Genomic DNA, 17,332 nt, shown 5'->3' on the forward strand with positions numbered 1-17,332 from the left:
GTGTGTCTTACCTGAGCCATGAACTTCTGTGAACACTGTGATCCTGTCCAGAGGTTCTTCACTTATTCTTGGCTTTGCTCTGTAACATATTTGTGACTGCAACATTCTGTGCTGTGGAAAATGAATTGTGCAAATTCCTGGAAAAGGTAGCAATGCTATTATCAAGTCTTTCAATTTCTGCATTGCCCATTCGAGATAATCTTTTTTCAACGGTAAATGAATGATTGAAAATTCCTATCCTGCCATTGTCAGCAACCTTGTTCTCCCCTTGATGATGATTTTCACCATCATTTCCAAATCTGTAAGAATCATTTTTGAAGGCTTGTACGGTAAAAAAATCCATTCTATGATTATTAAAGAGTGTCTTTGAGATGAATCCCATTGGAAGATCAAACCGTGGAACTGTGTCTTCTTTCCCAGCACTGCCAACTCAAAAGGCAATGATTCAACGAACCGATGTGCTTGACGCTTCTGAATAGCATCTGTGATTTTTTCCAATTCCTTCTTTGCCTCTCGCGTGAGTGCCCTGGGAGATCGAATGTCCATGTCCCCTCTCAAGAGATTGAGCAATGCTGAAATGTCGCTGTTCGTGATTCCTAAAATTGGTCTCATCCAGTTGATTTTTCCCAAAAGTTGTTGTAAGTCGTGCAGATTGTTGACTTCTGAGCTGATCTCTGTCTTTTGAGGTCTTATCGTTCTCTCAGAGATTTTCCACCCTAGTTATTTCCAAGGTACAATCTCCTGAATTTTTGAAACACTGATTTCCAAACCTGCCTTCTGCACTTCTGCAATCATACAATCACGAGCCTTTTGCAGCTCCTGTTGTGTTGATGCTGCAATGAGCAAATCATCCATATAATGAATGATCTTCACCTGCGCAAATTTTTTCCGTGCTGGTGACAAAGCTCGTGCCACGTACCATTGACAGATTGTTGGCGAGTTCTTCAGGCCTTGAGGAAGTACCACCCAATGGTATTGTTGCAACGGTGTTTCCTTGTTGATGCTTGGAACAGAGAAGGCAAGTCTTGGTGCATCATCTCGGTGAAGCAGAATACTGAAAAAACAATCCTTGAGTTCGATGATCACAAGCTGCCAATCTCTGGGAATCATCTAAACTGATGGAAGTCCCAACTGAAGAGGTCCCATGTCTTCAATGACTTCGTTGATCTTCCTGAGATCATGCAACGGCGTCCATTTGCCTGATAATTTCTTTTTGATGACGAACACTGGAGAATTCTAAGGGCTATTTGTTGGTCTGATGTGTTCCTTCTCCAATTGTTGTTGGACTAGGTTCTTCAATGGACTCAACTTTTCTTGTTCAAGGGGCCACTGATCCACCCAAACTGGATCATCTGTTCTCCATGTCAGCTTCAGTGTGGCGAGTGCCGCAGTGACCCCAACTAAAAATCCACCTCAATCTTCGTTCCCCATTGTGCCAAGAGATCTCTTCCCCAAACTATGATTGGCTTTTGCACAACAAAGGGACGAATGATCGCCATCTTGTTTCCCGGTCCTGTGACAACAATGGAATTCTCACTCTGCAGACGCAGAGAAGCTCCCCCTATGCCTGAGAGAGACCCCAAGGGTACAATCAAATTCCAATCACGGGGCCAAAAGATGTATGATATTACTGTGACATCTGCTCCTGTATCAAGCATTCCTCTGACCACTATTGTTCTGTCTCCACAAGTTAACTGACATGTGAGTGTGGGTCGATCTCAACCTATGTGTTTTATCCATGTGGTATGAATTTCAACATGCTCCTTCAGAAGATGCCCTTCCTCATCGAAAATTGACATGACTTGCTCAATGGCATGTGGTGGCAATGCAAAAGCTCTCGCAACCTGAGTGTTTTCCACCACGATCAATGGTGGATGGAGGACCTTTGCCAAAATTGTTAATTCTGTATTTTTATCTGCTGAAACAACTGATGGAGAAACAATGGGTCCAAGGATACTGCTTTTGTCTTGTCCCACTATTAAAAAATCTTGCTTCTTGTATGAATGTCCATGGACACCTGTTGGTATCTCTGCATGACTTTCGTCCAAGAAACACACTAATTTGGAAGCTTCCAATGTGCACTGCGCTCCTGGTGGGAGGAGGTCTGGGTCACCGGAGAGTCTGCTGAGGACTTTGCTGAGGGTGTCTGCTTGATGTTCTCCGATGATTGTCTTGCTTGCTCTTGTGTCATTGCCATCGCTTGTGTCATTGTGTGCTGGCGATCGGTCTGCACACTCCTTTTCCCGTTTCCCGGAAACAGTAAAGGATTTCCTTCCACATCTGTCTGAGAATAACGTTCCTTCACAGAGTGCCTTCCTCTTCCACACCGTGCACAAAGCAGTTTTTGCAGTTTTTGCGTCTGCGCTTGTGCATGTGCTTGTGGACAATTCTTCTTGAAGTGTCCAAACGCTCCACACTTGTAGCATTGTCCTCCTGATGAATTGTTCTTCTTCTGAATGGCTGCAATGACTTTGTCTAACTTTTTCTCCAACACCTTTTCTTCCGGCTGTCTTCCCGAGTGTTCTCTCAGCTGTTCTTCCCATTCTCCTCTCAACTCGTCCTTCACGATCAACACAACATGCTGAGGTGTTCCCACCTTGCTGCATGCCTCCACCATCTCTGCCCAGGATGGCCATCCTGGCATTGCGGTGATGACCCGTTGACAATCCGAGTTGGCATTGCCGAAAGCTAGACTTTCTAAAAGAGGTTGTTTCACACCTTCAGTTGTCACCTGCTGATCCACAGCTTGCGTGAGTGGATCTATAAATTATGCATATGGTTCTGTGGGACCTTGCCTGATGGTCAAGAATGGGACATCTGGAACTCCTGCTGGAACAATCTGCAAGATTGCTTTTCGTGCCGCATCCTTCATGTCATTAACACTCGCCTTGGAAGACGTACCTCTTGCTCTGCTGGATTGTCGTCTGGAGGATCTCCTGCCAACTGTACTTCAGTGAGGTTCGCGTTTGGCCCGCCTTGATAACTGTTCCTCAACTCTGTGAGATACCTTGGCCATCTTCTTTCCCAGATGAGATTCTGTGTGTCTGTGAGAATCATTGACACAAGGCTTCGAATATCAAATGGTGTAAGGTCATACATGTTGAATGTTCCCCTCAGGAGTTGTTTGAAGTATGGTGAGTCCAGTCCATTACGCTGAATGGCTCTTGCTAAGTCTTTGATCACATCGTGACTCAACCTTTCCCACCTTGGATTCTGTCCCTGTGCATCATATGTCACTGGCATTGTCAGATCTCCTGATCCTTGTAGCAAATCTTCTTCAGACACTTCTTTTCTCATTTGTTTCCAATCCACCATCTTCACTGGTTTTTCTTCTTCCTCCTGTGGAAATTCTTTTGGCAATCGCATGTACAGTGGAGTCTTTGATGTCAATGGTGATTCTTTTACAAATATTCTTTGACTTGAGGTCTTTGGCCTTGCTCCTAAACTTGAATAAGGAATTTGAAATTCTTGTGCTTGCATCTTTTTTACTGTATCAAATGACGGCAGATACCCCTTCCTTGCTTCTGCTGCCGAAAACATCCATGCTGGAATTCCCTCTGATGCTGTGATTCGTATTATGTCTTCTTCTTGTTCTTGAGCTTCATGTGATGTGTCTTTGAGTTCTAGTTCTTGTGTTGTCGTTTCCTTTCATGTAGTCTTCCTTTTATGTAGTCTTCCTTTTATATGTTGTTGGAAAAAACCGCTGCATTGTTGCAGTCTCGCCACGAGACGGCGTTGTGGCTCTGCCCTGCATTTCGGTTATCCCCCCACTGGGTGGCGCTGTCATCTGCCTGGACAGCTGCGATGACGTCACGAACTCGATCGGCTCCTCAGCCACATTGACTGAGTGCAGCAGTTGTGGTTGTTGGACCTTAGCCTGCACGAACTTTGACTGAGCTAGCGATGGAGGTTGAACACATGAACACCGCCCTGGAGTGGGAGAGGTTTAAACCACAGGGATTGAGGTTGAAGAAACCGGAACGAGAGAGGGGGTGGAGCCTCGGGATATGGAACCCCGAGATCGGCCCCTCCTCTCCCGAGACGTCACAGGAGATCGGACATGCCCCCAACCGTGCTCCGTCCGCGTGCGCTCTTTCGGGAATATTTCCCGTCTCCCCTAGGCTGACATCACTGTCTCCGTCCTGCTCCTCCTCTGATGTCTCCTCCCCGGTGTCTACTCTCGGCTCTCTCTCCTCCTCCTCCTCCGACGCTGTATCCACGGCCGTGCCCGTGCATACAGTCCTCGCCCCGCCTGTACCTGTGTTCGCTCCACGATGCGAACGGATCGCTGCGGCTCGACTTCCGGGTCCTGCGTCACCACCATGCGTCGCCTACGTCTACTTACGGGTGCTGCTGCTTGGAGTTCCGCGGTTGCTCCGAGCTTGTCGACCGCGTCCGACGTGGACGCTGTGATCTGAGAGCCCTTCCCGGATGTCCCGCCCCTCGCGCGCATTCTTGGCACTGTGCCAGCTGAGGCTGCCGCCCCCGGTGCTGCACTCGCAAAGTCTGCACCAAAACTCGTGTCCCCCACCGCTTCCGTGCTCCCCCCGCTGGCTACGACCATCGCCCTTGCTGCCATTGCCGCCGCACAGCCGCACCCGCCGCAAGAAAGCGTTTCCCCATCCCCCTTCGACCCCCCTTCCCGATTCCGCCGCTTTTCTTGTCCCATCCCCCCCACAGCCCCACGGATCGGGAGCAGCCGCCCCCATGGGATGTCCCAACTCTTCCATCTCGCTGGGTGAAAATCTCAGTTCTTCTGGGATTGGGATCGTGTTCGCGTCTGAATCGGAGCCTGAGCCCCCTTCAGTTTCTGGGGTTTCAGGGCATTTTGGAGGTCTCTTGGATTTTTGGGATGATGGGGTTGGAAGCAGTGCCTTTCCTGCATGCTCCTCTGCTTTGGGAGCTGTATCCCTCAGGCCAATTGGGACCAGAGCCAATCTCTGCTCCAAGCCTTGCTCTTCCGCCCCTGCTCCTGTGGGAGTTGTGGAAAGTAATTGCTAGGCTGATCTCTGAGACCTAGCCGAGATAGCCTCTAACATGATCCTTGCCGGAGACAGCAATTTAAAAGCCGTCTCATCTTTTCTCGTAGCTAAAAGATATAAGTGCCTATTAACTTCTTGCCAAAAGCCCAATTCAAATAACAAACGTGTCTCAGAAAATGGATAATTGCATCTGACCCATAATAATAATTCTTTGAGCTCTTTCTTAGAAACTCTTCGTAAGCCTCTGTCACGCCTTGTAAGGCTGACAATGTTGCTATTTGTTCTTGTGTAAGTGTGTTCCCCATGTTCTTAGTTTTGACCTTCTCACAAATTTGTGTCATCAGAGCAGTCTGAAGGCTCCCGGTTCCCGTCCAGCAGGTCACAGGAGATGGATTCAGAGGCGCCTTTCAGATTCCGATCTGGTCTGCTCTTTTCGGCAGAAGTGGAGTGCGATGTTCTCCCTGGCTGCTGCCTCTTCAGACTCTTCTGGCTGCCTTCCCAAGGAGTTATCAGTGCTCTCCTGGGAATGAGTCCAGCTCCGGGAACTGCCCACCTGGGAGCTGCCCACTCAGGTGCTGCCCACCTGGGTGTTCTCTTCTGCAGCTCACACTTTGGCTCACCGCTTGTTGCTCGCTGCTTCGAGCCCGCCTCTTGGGCCACAGCTGGGCTGCTCTTCGGTCCCACCCAGGGACGCCAGGTGTCAGTGTCCGCTGTTACTTGTCTCTGCCCCAACATGGGAAAAGGTGGTTCTGGGCAGGCCGTGCTTTGAAGAATGAGTCTGGACTCTTGAGTTTTCAGTCTTCGGTTGTGTTTATTATTTCTTATCTACAAAGTTTTTCTGTCTGCCCAGCCGAGGTCTGATCGGCAAAGCAGCCAAAAGCACTCTCTCCCGCCCACGGGGCATTTGTGTCTTTTATAGTGAAAACTACATATAAGATATTTACCTTCTATTTCCAATACTTTTCACCCTTGTTAGCAAGTGCACCTTCACCATGAACCAATCCACACATGCCAACATCATCCTGAACATGGATGCCAAGGAGAAGAAAGAAGAAGGACAGGGCATGCCCAAATCCCTCCATCTTGGGACTTCTGACCCCCATGTACAGGATTCCAAACCCCCCTGTACAACACTCAAAACCCCCCTGCACAGTGCATTAAAATCTATGTTTCACCTGTGAATATCATCCCCTCACCATTCAGACTTGAAGTTCTCTCATCTCCTCATACTCAGGTGACACTTCTTTAGAAGGGTCAAAGTCAAGCCACCAGACACTTTTGGCAACATTCCAGGACTTCCGAGCCCCCCAAGGGTTGTCTCGGTAGCTCTGGACATCCAGAGTGATGTGCTGAGTTCCCACAGTTGCACTGTAAGTACTTCATCCCTATAAGTAATTCATGTGGGTTCACAGCTCAGAAAATGTATCTTATTTTAATTTAAAGTACACAGAAGACTTGGTTACATAGCAGTATGGGATGAATCTTTGTGTTGATGAAAACAAGAGTTGCTCTTCAATTTCTGAATAAGGATCAAAGTTTGGACTATTAAAAAAAAGAGATATCATATGCTTTAGTTGTGGTACGATACATAGTATTTCACTAAAAGGCATTTAAAAATTCTGCCCAAAGGAAGGGATCATAGTACACTACTGTAACTATCATAAGAGTCTGGGATAAGTGAGGGATATTATAATGAATCTGAATGCAATCTGTCATCCCTGATAATATATAAGTAGCATTTTCTAAAAATTTCATGTCATGACAACTCGGCTGTGACCTCATAGCCATCACAGGCCCCTAAGCCTCTGTGAGTCAGGTATTATTAAAAATGCACTCATTTGGTTCTCCCTAAATAAGATAATGGTAAAAATGTATTATTGAACTGTGTACATGAGAAGCAACTGCAAACCAATCATTGATCACACTGCACACGATTCACAAATGTGTAAAGCCCCCAGAATTTTAAGTACATTGAGCTATGCAATGCATACCCTAGAGGACATCAGAACAATCCATAACCTGACCATATTTTATGAATGCTGCGCAACCTTTCTTTTTTAAAAAATAAAATCATCACATGAATAATGTTTGCAGAAATGTCTCTAACATCTCCACCTACTTCCCACTGCTACCGACACCAAACAGGTAGACATATCCTGAACAAAAGAAATTAATCAATTGAATAATAAAATGTTCTGTAGAAAACCTTACCTGAAGCAGCCAAAAGAAAGGCATGTAAGCAGCTACCAAATATCTCATGCTTGTTGCTTATTTTAAAGCATCTGGATGTTAAAGGGAGATGCAGAAGTGTGAATAACTAATATAAGTAGTAATTAAGTAAAGAGCTTTGAGCTGTTAGCTTCCAGTATTGTAGTTTGGCAACAATTAAACTATTTTTTCTCCTTCTTGTTTTTCATAGATTGGGTTCTACAATGCTGTAGCTATCCCATGTTACACCACCCTCGCACAGATCTTTCCTCCAACTGGGCCACTACTTCGAGCATGCAGGTGAGTAAATGTGCATAGCTGACACCTTGGTCAAGGAAAAAGCAAGAGTGCTTTGCAAGTTTGTCTGGAAATGCAAATTTTTAATTTCAGAATTTGCATGAACATCAATAGGGATACACATCTCACATTAATCTATTCAGAAACCCAGAGGTGATAACTACTGTCTGGGACTGTCCACTGTAGATCTACAGACAGAGCTGATTAAAATGTGTTAGATGCCAAAAGCATTTAGAGAGAAACAGTTCAGTGTTTTGCATCCCTGTTTGTGTTGGCTCAGTATAATTTCCCTCTGTGTCCCTTTTACTTCAATGTGGTTCCTACAACAAAAATTTAGCTAGTGTTCTCTTTACTTAAAAAATGTGTATTTAGCACGTGGTTTTATTTCATATCAGATAAATTATGTTAAAAACCAGAAAAAGAAAATATTCAGTAGTTGAGAGCATAGGAGTAGTTAACGCTGGGGTATGGGAGAAGCAGATGTGACTTTATCCTATAACACAGTGGGTATGGAGTTTGGGTTGTTCTGGAAAAGAGGCAAGAGTCCTTTACCTGTTGGCTGCTTCTCTACTTGAATGATGGTGGATTGCTTTGTAGGTAGTTCTGTCCAGAATTATATCTTAGACCTTTTATATATATATATATATATATCTATCTTATATATGTGTATATATATATATATGTATAAAATATATCTTTCCTGACAAAAATTTTGCTGAAACCAGTGTATGCTTTATGAAAATGTTCCGGTTTCAGGTTAATCCGTATTTTCTAGAAAACCCCAGTTGTTTCATAATATGCCAGCAATTTCTAGTCATATCGAGTGGTTAAAGGTCTGTTTTTCTATGCTCTTATTAGTAGTCTCTCATATTTTTTTGTTTTGTTGTGGTCCCTAAATTCTATCTTACATTGAACTTTTTATTTTTCCTGTATGACCTCCTCTTGTGGATCTTTTGGACTAAATTATTTCTGTTAAGTAAGAGACAAATGCCTTGAAATTAATGCAGTAGTTAGCAAAACAATTTCATTCACACACAAACACTCTTTCATATAGCTGTGAAAAGAATACGTAGGTCTGTGTCAGTGGTACAGAGGACTACCTTATGAAAACAGTGAGTATCTAGGAGCCATCACTAATAGTCAGCTCAGCTGCCTCTAAGGTACCTCTGCTGGGCATGGTCATGCAACCCTTAGGTAGATATGGCAGGACTATTCAGGAGAATTAGACACTATACCTCTGCAGTTATTACATTAATGGGGCTACAGCTGGAATTTTGTTTAGTGTCTATGCTTTAAGGAGAGTAGATGAACATGAACAAATAAGAGAATGTAAAGAGCAGAAGGAATGTTTTGGTTGAGAGAGTCTAAATAATGGTTGAGAGAGTCTAAATAATGTATTTGGTTTATCCAAGAAAATTACAGAATCTCAAAATGGTTTGGGTTGTAAGATCCCTTGGAAGAGATCATCTAGTTCAGTCTTCCCTCTGTGGGAATGGACATCTTCTGCTAGAACAGGGCCTAGAGCTTCATCCAACCTGGCTTTGAACACTTCCAGGGATATGGAATCCGCAGCTTCTCTGAGCAAGTTGTTCCAGTGCCTCAGCACTCTTACAGTAAAGACTTGATCAAAATCAAATTTTTATGAACTTAATGGAAACTGGGCCTTAGAGAGGCTAGGTGGAGTGCTTAAGACTGCACAGTATCTTTTACAGGAGCAACAATCTGGGAAGACACATATATTTTGATTTCTGGCAACGTGGATATCTCAATGAAGCTTATTTGCAAAAGTGGCCTGTTTTACTTGGTGGTTCATCTTTTAGAACTCAGATGAAGATATTTAAAGTTGAATTGTGGATATCAAACACCCACATAAGCATGTGCTCTACATAAAGGTTTCCCTAATTCTGAAGATCAAGCATGAACGTATTTTCAAGAGTTGGTTTCTCTGTAGAAGCTGTGATGTCTGAAGTAAAAGCAATCAGACTCCTGGCAGAGATTATATGAGTTTTTTCTATTCCAGAAATTATGTTTGTTGTTTGTAATTCAAATTGTTATAATGGTACTTCTGAAAGCTACACTGGCACAGTCTCCACATTGGTTAGAGCTCTGAACAGATAGCTCCCTATCTTGCTGTTGGGTATTCTTTAATTTAGATTGTGCTAATGCAGTACTGAAAGGTAGATGAGTAGATAAAGCCTCTGCAGGACTCAGCTTCTTTAAAATCCACACCCTGGAATAAAGTCTTCTGAGGAACACTTTGGTAGTTTTATCTTAGCCTTGAAATTGTCCTCTGCTTTTTCTTTGAAGGGAATGAAGAGGAAGTTTGAGGGTTAAAACTTGGAGATGGAGAATAGGAAATCAGAACACAGATATAACTTCAGGTGCCCCATCAGAAAAAAATTGATGCTATTGCAGGGTCTAGAATATTTCAGAATGTTTCACATGGCTGATTTTGCACTACACTTTTGTTTTTCCTTTATTTTTGATGGGTAACAGTTACTTGGTGTGCATTTTTGTTTGGTGTTTCCTTAGCTGCTGACTGAAACAATTTTGATACCACCTCTTCACCAGCAGGGCTCATTCTTGAGCACAGTACTTGAGCTGCTGTGTCCTTGAGTTCTTTGAAACTCACTCCCCAGCTGCAAATAATAGCAGCAGAAGCACCCAAGGCAGCATGTCAACATCAAGGTTTTCATGGAACCTCTGCGCATTTATTCCAGACATTAGGAGCCAGGGCTTTGGGAGCTCAAAGGCAAATGAATCATATTATCTACACCTTATTAAAAAAAAAAAAATCCAACACTGGTTTTCCATAAAGTAAGGTAGCAGCTAACAGTCTAGAAGGTTTTCTTGTCTGTTAATTTATTCCACATTTTTACATGCTTTCTTGTCATCCTGTGCAGATGAAGACTGTTAGCCCTCCTGTGTTACATTAGCCCATGTACTCACTGGGTCTACCAAAGCATAAATATATGGTAGTGTATTTATTTGGAGGATGAAGTGATTTATTTTTTTTTCCATTGTTTCAGACCAAATAATTTTAAATTATTTTCCTTGTGCTTTTGGGTTTCTCAATTCTTGATGACATTTATATAATTTAAAAATATTTTGGCTGCCATTCTCATTACTTTCCCAGATCGAGGAAGGAGACAGAAATAATGATGCTTCATTTTTTCTGATCCTTAGTGCCTGGTTGTATTAGCTGAGGCTCAATGCCATATTAATGCTGGCTTCATAACTTCCAGCTGGTCTGAAGCACTGGCAGAGCATTTTCCTGCAGAAAATGGTGTAGGTGTTACCCTAGAAGGCACCAGCCTTCTTTGGTAGACTTCATCAGATCCTGCCTTCCACCACCCCCAGAAAATGCGATGTTTTCTCTTCTTACTTGTAGGCTGTGCTTTCAGATCAATATTTTCTGGTTTAACAAATGTTTTGACAACGCTGTGACATAAAAATCAGAAGATCTCTGCTGCATAAATCTGATGTAATACCATGGTATGACATACCATGGGAGAGCTCTTAATATTTTGCCATTCTGTTTATTTACCAAAGGCATTTAAGAGCTGTTGCTTTAGTAACTAGGGATTTGACAGGATGAAGATGAAGCAGTTGGGTTTGCTCTCTTTCTGTGTTTAAAGACTGAATGCTGAGATTTGGCCATTGGTTCCAAGGCCTATCATCAACACAGACTTTCCAATAACTAGAGTGGTACTGATGCACAGCAAGTAAGACTATGGATTTGTACCCCCTTCAGATCATTAGAACATTACCAGCTTGATTTATCATCATTTTATGGTTTATGAACAGAATTTTGAACTTACAGATTGGCCAGGTTGTGAGGCGGTAAAAAGACATGTCTGAAGGAAAGTGTACCCTTTAAATCTAGTAGACTGACAATATGATTACCACAATAGTAGTTCAAAATTGATACTATGATCCTGGCATGCAACATTTTATATACTGTCAGGCAGCCCTTTTGCAAGAGTTTCAGAAAGCTTAATCTGCTCCTATGCTCCAGAGTGCTCTCTTTCAGAGTCTCTGCAGTCTTGTCTCTCTTCGGTCACAGCTGGGTTTTTCTGCAGCCATGAGGACTATAAATTTGTCGCACAAGCAGTTGGTAGCTTCTAATTCAGGGCTTGCCTTGGGGAAGGAAGGTTCTGTAGGCTAGGATAGAGTTGACATGGATATGAGTCATACAGAATTACAAAATGGGATAGCTGAAGCTGAAGGCTGAACTAATTAGTAGATGATAAATGTTTGATGACATACAGGTACTAATATAAATATATTTACATAAATATAAATCTTAAAATATAATACAAAGGCATTATTGTGAGGAAGAAATAAATCCCAGTCAGCTTATGAACTGTGTCTTACCTTCAATTTTTTGCATCTCCAGGGACAATCTTAACCAATGGGAGAAAGTAACGAGAGGCGAGGAAGCCTCTATATGGATTTCTTCTCAATCCCTTGCTCCTGGGACCTCAGATTCTCTTCCTGTGAAGATTGATGACTGAACAGCAGCAACAGATTGCGTTAACCTGAAAATCACCCCTTCTTGTTTTGGGGATTGTTTTTTGTTTTGCTTCATTTTTATTTGAAAAAGAAAAAAAAAAGAAAAACGAAAGCTGCAAAATGCTAAGAAGTAGACCTGCCTAGGAAGGTAACACCCATGGAGTTACCTCAGCTAAATGACTCTGGCAGCCAATCTCCTAATCTACACCAGTGACACAACGTAAACAAAGGGAAAATGACAACCCAGATGTTTTGGAGTCACCTATTAAAATAGAACTTACAACTTGTGAAAATAAAAGACTGGCCTTATCTCATGGGCTACCTTGCTGAGGCCTTAATTTAAGACTGATGGGGGTGGGGGAGAAACTTATGGGGTACTTCTAAATTGTATCTTTCTTGTAAGGGTTTCAATGGTACTTTTATTATATCCGTACTGTGGCTGGCTTTAACACCAGTGTCACTTGGGAGTTTTTGGCTATAAATAGAACAATATACCCATTGCTATTGTGAATGTTTATGTGTGATCTACTTGTAATCAGTTTGAACTCCAGCAGAATCTTGGAGACTATAATTTATGCTTAGGTTATAGTGAATTCTCTTGCTGCAAACTAAAGGAAAACCAACATTCAGGTTAAAGTTTTAAAGTACTTCATTAAGCATCATTATGTCAATTGTCTGTCACTCACAAGGGAAATGTTAGTAGAACTAGTGATGGTGCTTTGTTCTTTAGGATGTTTTTTAAAACTCCTCCCTTAAAACACTGGAAGTACTGGTTAATGATCTCTGATATAAGAGGGAGTTTCAGGTTGGAGTTTTTGTATCCATAGTGAGAGAAATATCAGATAAAATTTAAATGTGACAGCAAAGATTTCCTTTCCTAGCTCACAATTAAGTAAAGTCATATTTTTTATTTCTACCTGCTGAGCTGTATTTTAAAAGGTATTGGAGACATACCTGAAGTATGCTATCTGCTGGGAATAAAAGCCTTGTCAGAAAAGTCAGATCTGATAAGAGGGATTGTGGTACCATCACAATAAATCAAAAATGTTTTTGTATTGACTAGCTTTTGTGTTGCATAGTAACACTGCATGTCTTCTACTGCTTTTTTCCCCTCATGCCAAGATGAGTGAAATTAGGAAACTTCTCCATTTGTCTGTTTTTTATCCCTAGTTAGAGAAATTTCTAGGTTTAGAAATGCCTTTCTTAGTGAAAGAATACCTGACTGAAGAAAAGTATACTAAATGGTGTGTTTACAGATCTGTGCTGACTTAGGCCTCAGCCTTGCAAACTTATGCACAGACTTACATGTAATGCCACTCTTATAAATTTACTGCAATTGTACAGAATGTTTCTCAACACTTAATTTGCCTCTCTTTCAAAAATATTAATAAGAAAAAAAAATCTTCATAGTGATCCGCACAGTAGGTGTGAAACACAGTCTTTACATACCTTTCACATACAGCCTATACTGCATTATGTGCTTTTTCACAGATAATGCACTCTTGTGGAGGTTCCATGGTAACACAGACTTTGTGTAATTGCAACGAGTAACAGTAATGACCTAAAGACAGAACACATGTTCTCTTTTTCCATCTCCTGTCTTTTAGGCTCTATTGCTGTAATAGGCATGCCAGCTTTTGGGTTTCATGTGAACAACTTGGCCTCTTGAGTTTTGCCTTCTGTTATGGTCGAGCACATGCCAGTATCTGTTTATGTGTAAAGTGTGTGATCCATAGTCACATAATGTATAAATGCACCTAAGCCTTTGCTGTACATAGAGATCCCACAGGCTGAGAATTCAATATGAAGTTATCTTATTTGTATGATGCATGTTACCTAGCAATAGCCCCCTTTTTTAATTTTTTTTTTTTTTATTTTTAGTTTGCCTTACCAATTCTAAGTGCAGAAATTCTTTGGTAATCACAGCAAACTGGTTTGGAATTGAAAAAGAGCAAAAACAAACAAAAAGAAAAACATGGCAGGAAACAATTACAGCAAAGTAGAATGAATGGTATCTCATACTGTGTCCTCTACTTTCCTCCTTAGCCATTCTGTTTCAGCTAAATAATGCAGATACAACCTTTCATCCACTAAGTACTTGAGGCAGAATCCATGGTTCCTAATTTACATGGAAATTATCTAAATCTATGGTAACTACAGAAATGCTCTTTGAAATTCAGATGCCCCAACAACTGGATGGAATGTTTTTCTTTGCAGGTTAAGTATATTTGCTTAAGCATATTTGCATTAAAGATAACTTCACTAGTTCTGTTTCCTACCATTAAAAAATGTTTGGCAGTATCACACACTATGTTATGTTTTGAAGTTTGTAAGTACTGATAGAGGGCACGATTCCCTGGCAAATTTGTCAAATTGGCAATAAGTTGTTTTATTAATGTCTCAAGTGAATCAGCTACTGTTTCTATTATAGAACTATCCAAACAACTTAAAAGATATGTTTTCTATATTTTAATGTCTATTAGAATTTTTAAAAATTGGCTCCAGGGGATGTGGTTTGGTTTGATTTCCTGGTGTGGAAAAGGAGAAAGGGAATGACAAAGTATTACTCCTTGTTAGGAGCTAAACCAAAAAAATTAGTCACTATGGGCTGTTATATTTAAGCATATGTAGTCTGTTTTAGCATTTACAGAGTACAGATTCGTATGTGTAAATATTTTTTTTAAAAAAGACTTGTACCTGTACTTCCGAAGTCAAACCCACCAAAAGTTAGAAATTTTGAGCTGCATTTGAATTTCATGGATCAAAGACATGTTGAGAGTTAATTGTTCAAAGTTCTGGCCTCAAACTCGCAATTGATTAAGACATCTAGGTTTGCAAGACATCTGACTCAGTAAGTTAAATTGTCCAGTCATTCCTCCTTGCATTTTTATCCTACTAAAACTCATCTTGCCCAAAAGAATGTATAAAAAAGCTTAACAGATCTTTCCTTTCCTAGAAGTGTTAGATTTTATATTCTTAGAATTGCATTTTTCTTGATAATAATTCCAGCTGCTTTTCCTTCCTACATCTAGTAAATGTAAAAACACTGTTTGAAGCTGTAACTGAGTGTTTCTAGTGTATTATGTGCCTGAAAATGTGCCTGAAAGGTATGCACTAAGTGAGAAAAATAGTTGACATAGCATGATACTCATCTGAGAGGCTGCATATTTTATTACAGCATGACAAATTCCATTCTTACAATTAATTTATGAATATTGTATGGTTTTGCAATATTCTACTCATATGGTTCAGCTCATAGCAGTAATTTTTTTTCTATAAGTAATCATTAAATAAATGAAACAGGGTTTTTTAGCTGGAGTATATGATCAAGCATGTTAAATTGGAGGGGACATGCAGAGTGGAATTAATCTTTTTATGTGACACAGATTTCTTTCGTGTGTGTAAACTTAAAACAGTATGATCAGTTTGCTGTGACTGCACTTAGAGCATATAGTGTTAAAATTGTAGGAGTAGCAAAAAGAAGTATTCATGTTAAAAAAATAGAGATTATTAGATGCTCAAATCAATCATGACCCTCTTGAAATAATGCATTTGCCTCAAACACTGTGATATTGGACCAGTTCTGTGAAGTGGAACAATTAATTTATTCTAAACACAGAAAAGCCTTTCTTCACACTACTACAAGGAAGTTAATGTTCAAACTTTTGGTTCTATATCCCAATCTAGCAAAGGCACATCATAACTTTTGTTTGCTTTCTGACCAAAAACTGTGCTCGATTGTAATACGGGTGTATACTCTGTCAAATAAACCTAAATTAACAGACTGTTTTCTAGGGTAGATCAAACTGATTTGTAGAGTAGTTTCATAAATATTCCAAATTCAGGTTGGGCTGTTATGTGGAGAAGAAAGAACTTCAAGGTAACAACATTCAATTTTATTACATTTAGTGAGCTGAAAATTTTGGTTTTATATATATATATATATATATATATATATATATATATATATATATATTTACACACATACATATATATATATGATACATATAAACTATCTTTGTAAAAATATGCAAGTGCAATAATTTAAAGAGGTCTTAACTTTGCATTTATAAATTATAAATACTGTACATGGTGTGTAATTTTTTTTCATGTATTCATTTGCAGTCTTTGTATTTAAAAAACAAACCTAAACCTTTACTATTACATTTGTACAATAGAACAGTAAGCATTTATTATGATATCATTAAGTTGTAAATAAATTCACAAACCAAACAGCCAGTACATATGCATATATGGGTGTCCTATTGTGAAACCTGTTTCTGCTTTTACTGCTGCCTTTAGCACAGCAAGACAATTTCTGTGGATATGTAATTATACATATAAATATATGTATGATACATAATTGTTCATAATTTTAATGGATATATCTATACATATACTTTGGTGTGGATATTACTGAATACAGAGTTTTTTAATATTATTTTTCATGTTTATTTTTGCTATTATTGGGAGTACAAGTGAGGGATGGGAATGTGTGTGCATATATGTTTGTTTATACCACAAGTGAAACACAGCACAAAGTGATTCAAAACACGATGGAGTCTTTTGAATAGGCAGTGCTTGTCATTCCCTGTATTTGCAGCTTCCTGCTTAATGTATGTTTTCCCAATATAAGACTTTTTTCAATATAGTTTTATCACCTATTGCAGGTTCACATTGTCACAAACTGCAAAGGGATCTCCTTTTCTGTTTGTCCTCCTGCTGCCAGGAGCTTACCTTGCGTTGATGGACAGCTTCCACATAAATCTTTGCTTTGCCAGAGTCTAATGTCAGTGCAGCTGATACAGAATCATTTGCTACCTTTGGGAATTACTGAGATACTTAGATGCTGAATTGTGAAAAAACCCTAATTCTGCACCCAAATTTATAAGGTCTAGTCCAAAGCAATATAGGGTTTTAACAGCTGCAAGTATCCTGAAAATATAAGGTAGATTCAGAGAACTATAAAGCAAAATTCTAAGCAACACATTTAAAATTAAATTGAAAAATAACTGAAAAAAGGGGAGAAAATTAAATCTATGTATTTATCCACTTACTGTATACTCTTGTGACTAGTCCTTCCAGAAAGCTCTGCTTGCTGCAAGGGCCAGCTTTTCTGATAAGAGAGAAACTGCACTGACATTTGATGATTTGTTAGAGTTTGTTCATTAAATTTAAAACTTTTCTGAATTATTTTGAGGGAAAGGCAATAGAAGAGGAATGGTTCTTCAAATACAATTAGTACTTTACCCTTGTTTCTGTATTGTTGGCCAGGATCTATAGGCTGACATCAATTAATGACTTCTGGATGAGATTTTAAAATTCGTGGC

At 40.3% G+C, this 17,332-nt stretch overlaps 1 protein-coding gene across 4 annotated transcripts in view; it reads left to right on the forward strand.

The window, feature by feature from the left end:
- Window positions 1-16,443, forward strand: part of PDE10A (phosphodiesterase 10A) — a 194,349-nt gene extending 177,906 nt beyond the window's left edge. For all 4 annotated transcript variants that reach the window (XM_064414063.1, XM_064414059.1, XM_064414061.1 and 1 more), the window contains 2 exons: window positions 7,402-7,490; window positions 11,887-16,443. In XM_064414063.1, coding sequence (XP_064270133.1) covers window positions 7,402-7,490; window positions 11,887-12,004 — 207 coding nt within the window. In that variant the 3' untranslated portion in view covers window positions 12,005-16,443. The remainder of the gene's footprint in view (window positions 1-7,401; window positions 7,491-11,886) is intronic.
- Window positions 16,444-17,332: the final 889 nt, after the last annotated feature.

The sequence above is a fragment of the Passer domesticus genome, chromosome 3 (assembly GCF_036417665.1).
Source record: "Passer domesticus isolate bPasDom1 chromosome 3, bPasDom1.hap1, whole genome shotgun sequence".
Lineage (NCBI taxonomy): Eukaryota > Metazoa > Chordata > Aves > Passeriformes > Passeridae > Passer > Passer domesticus.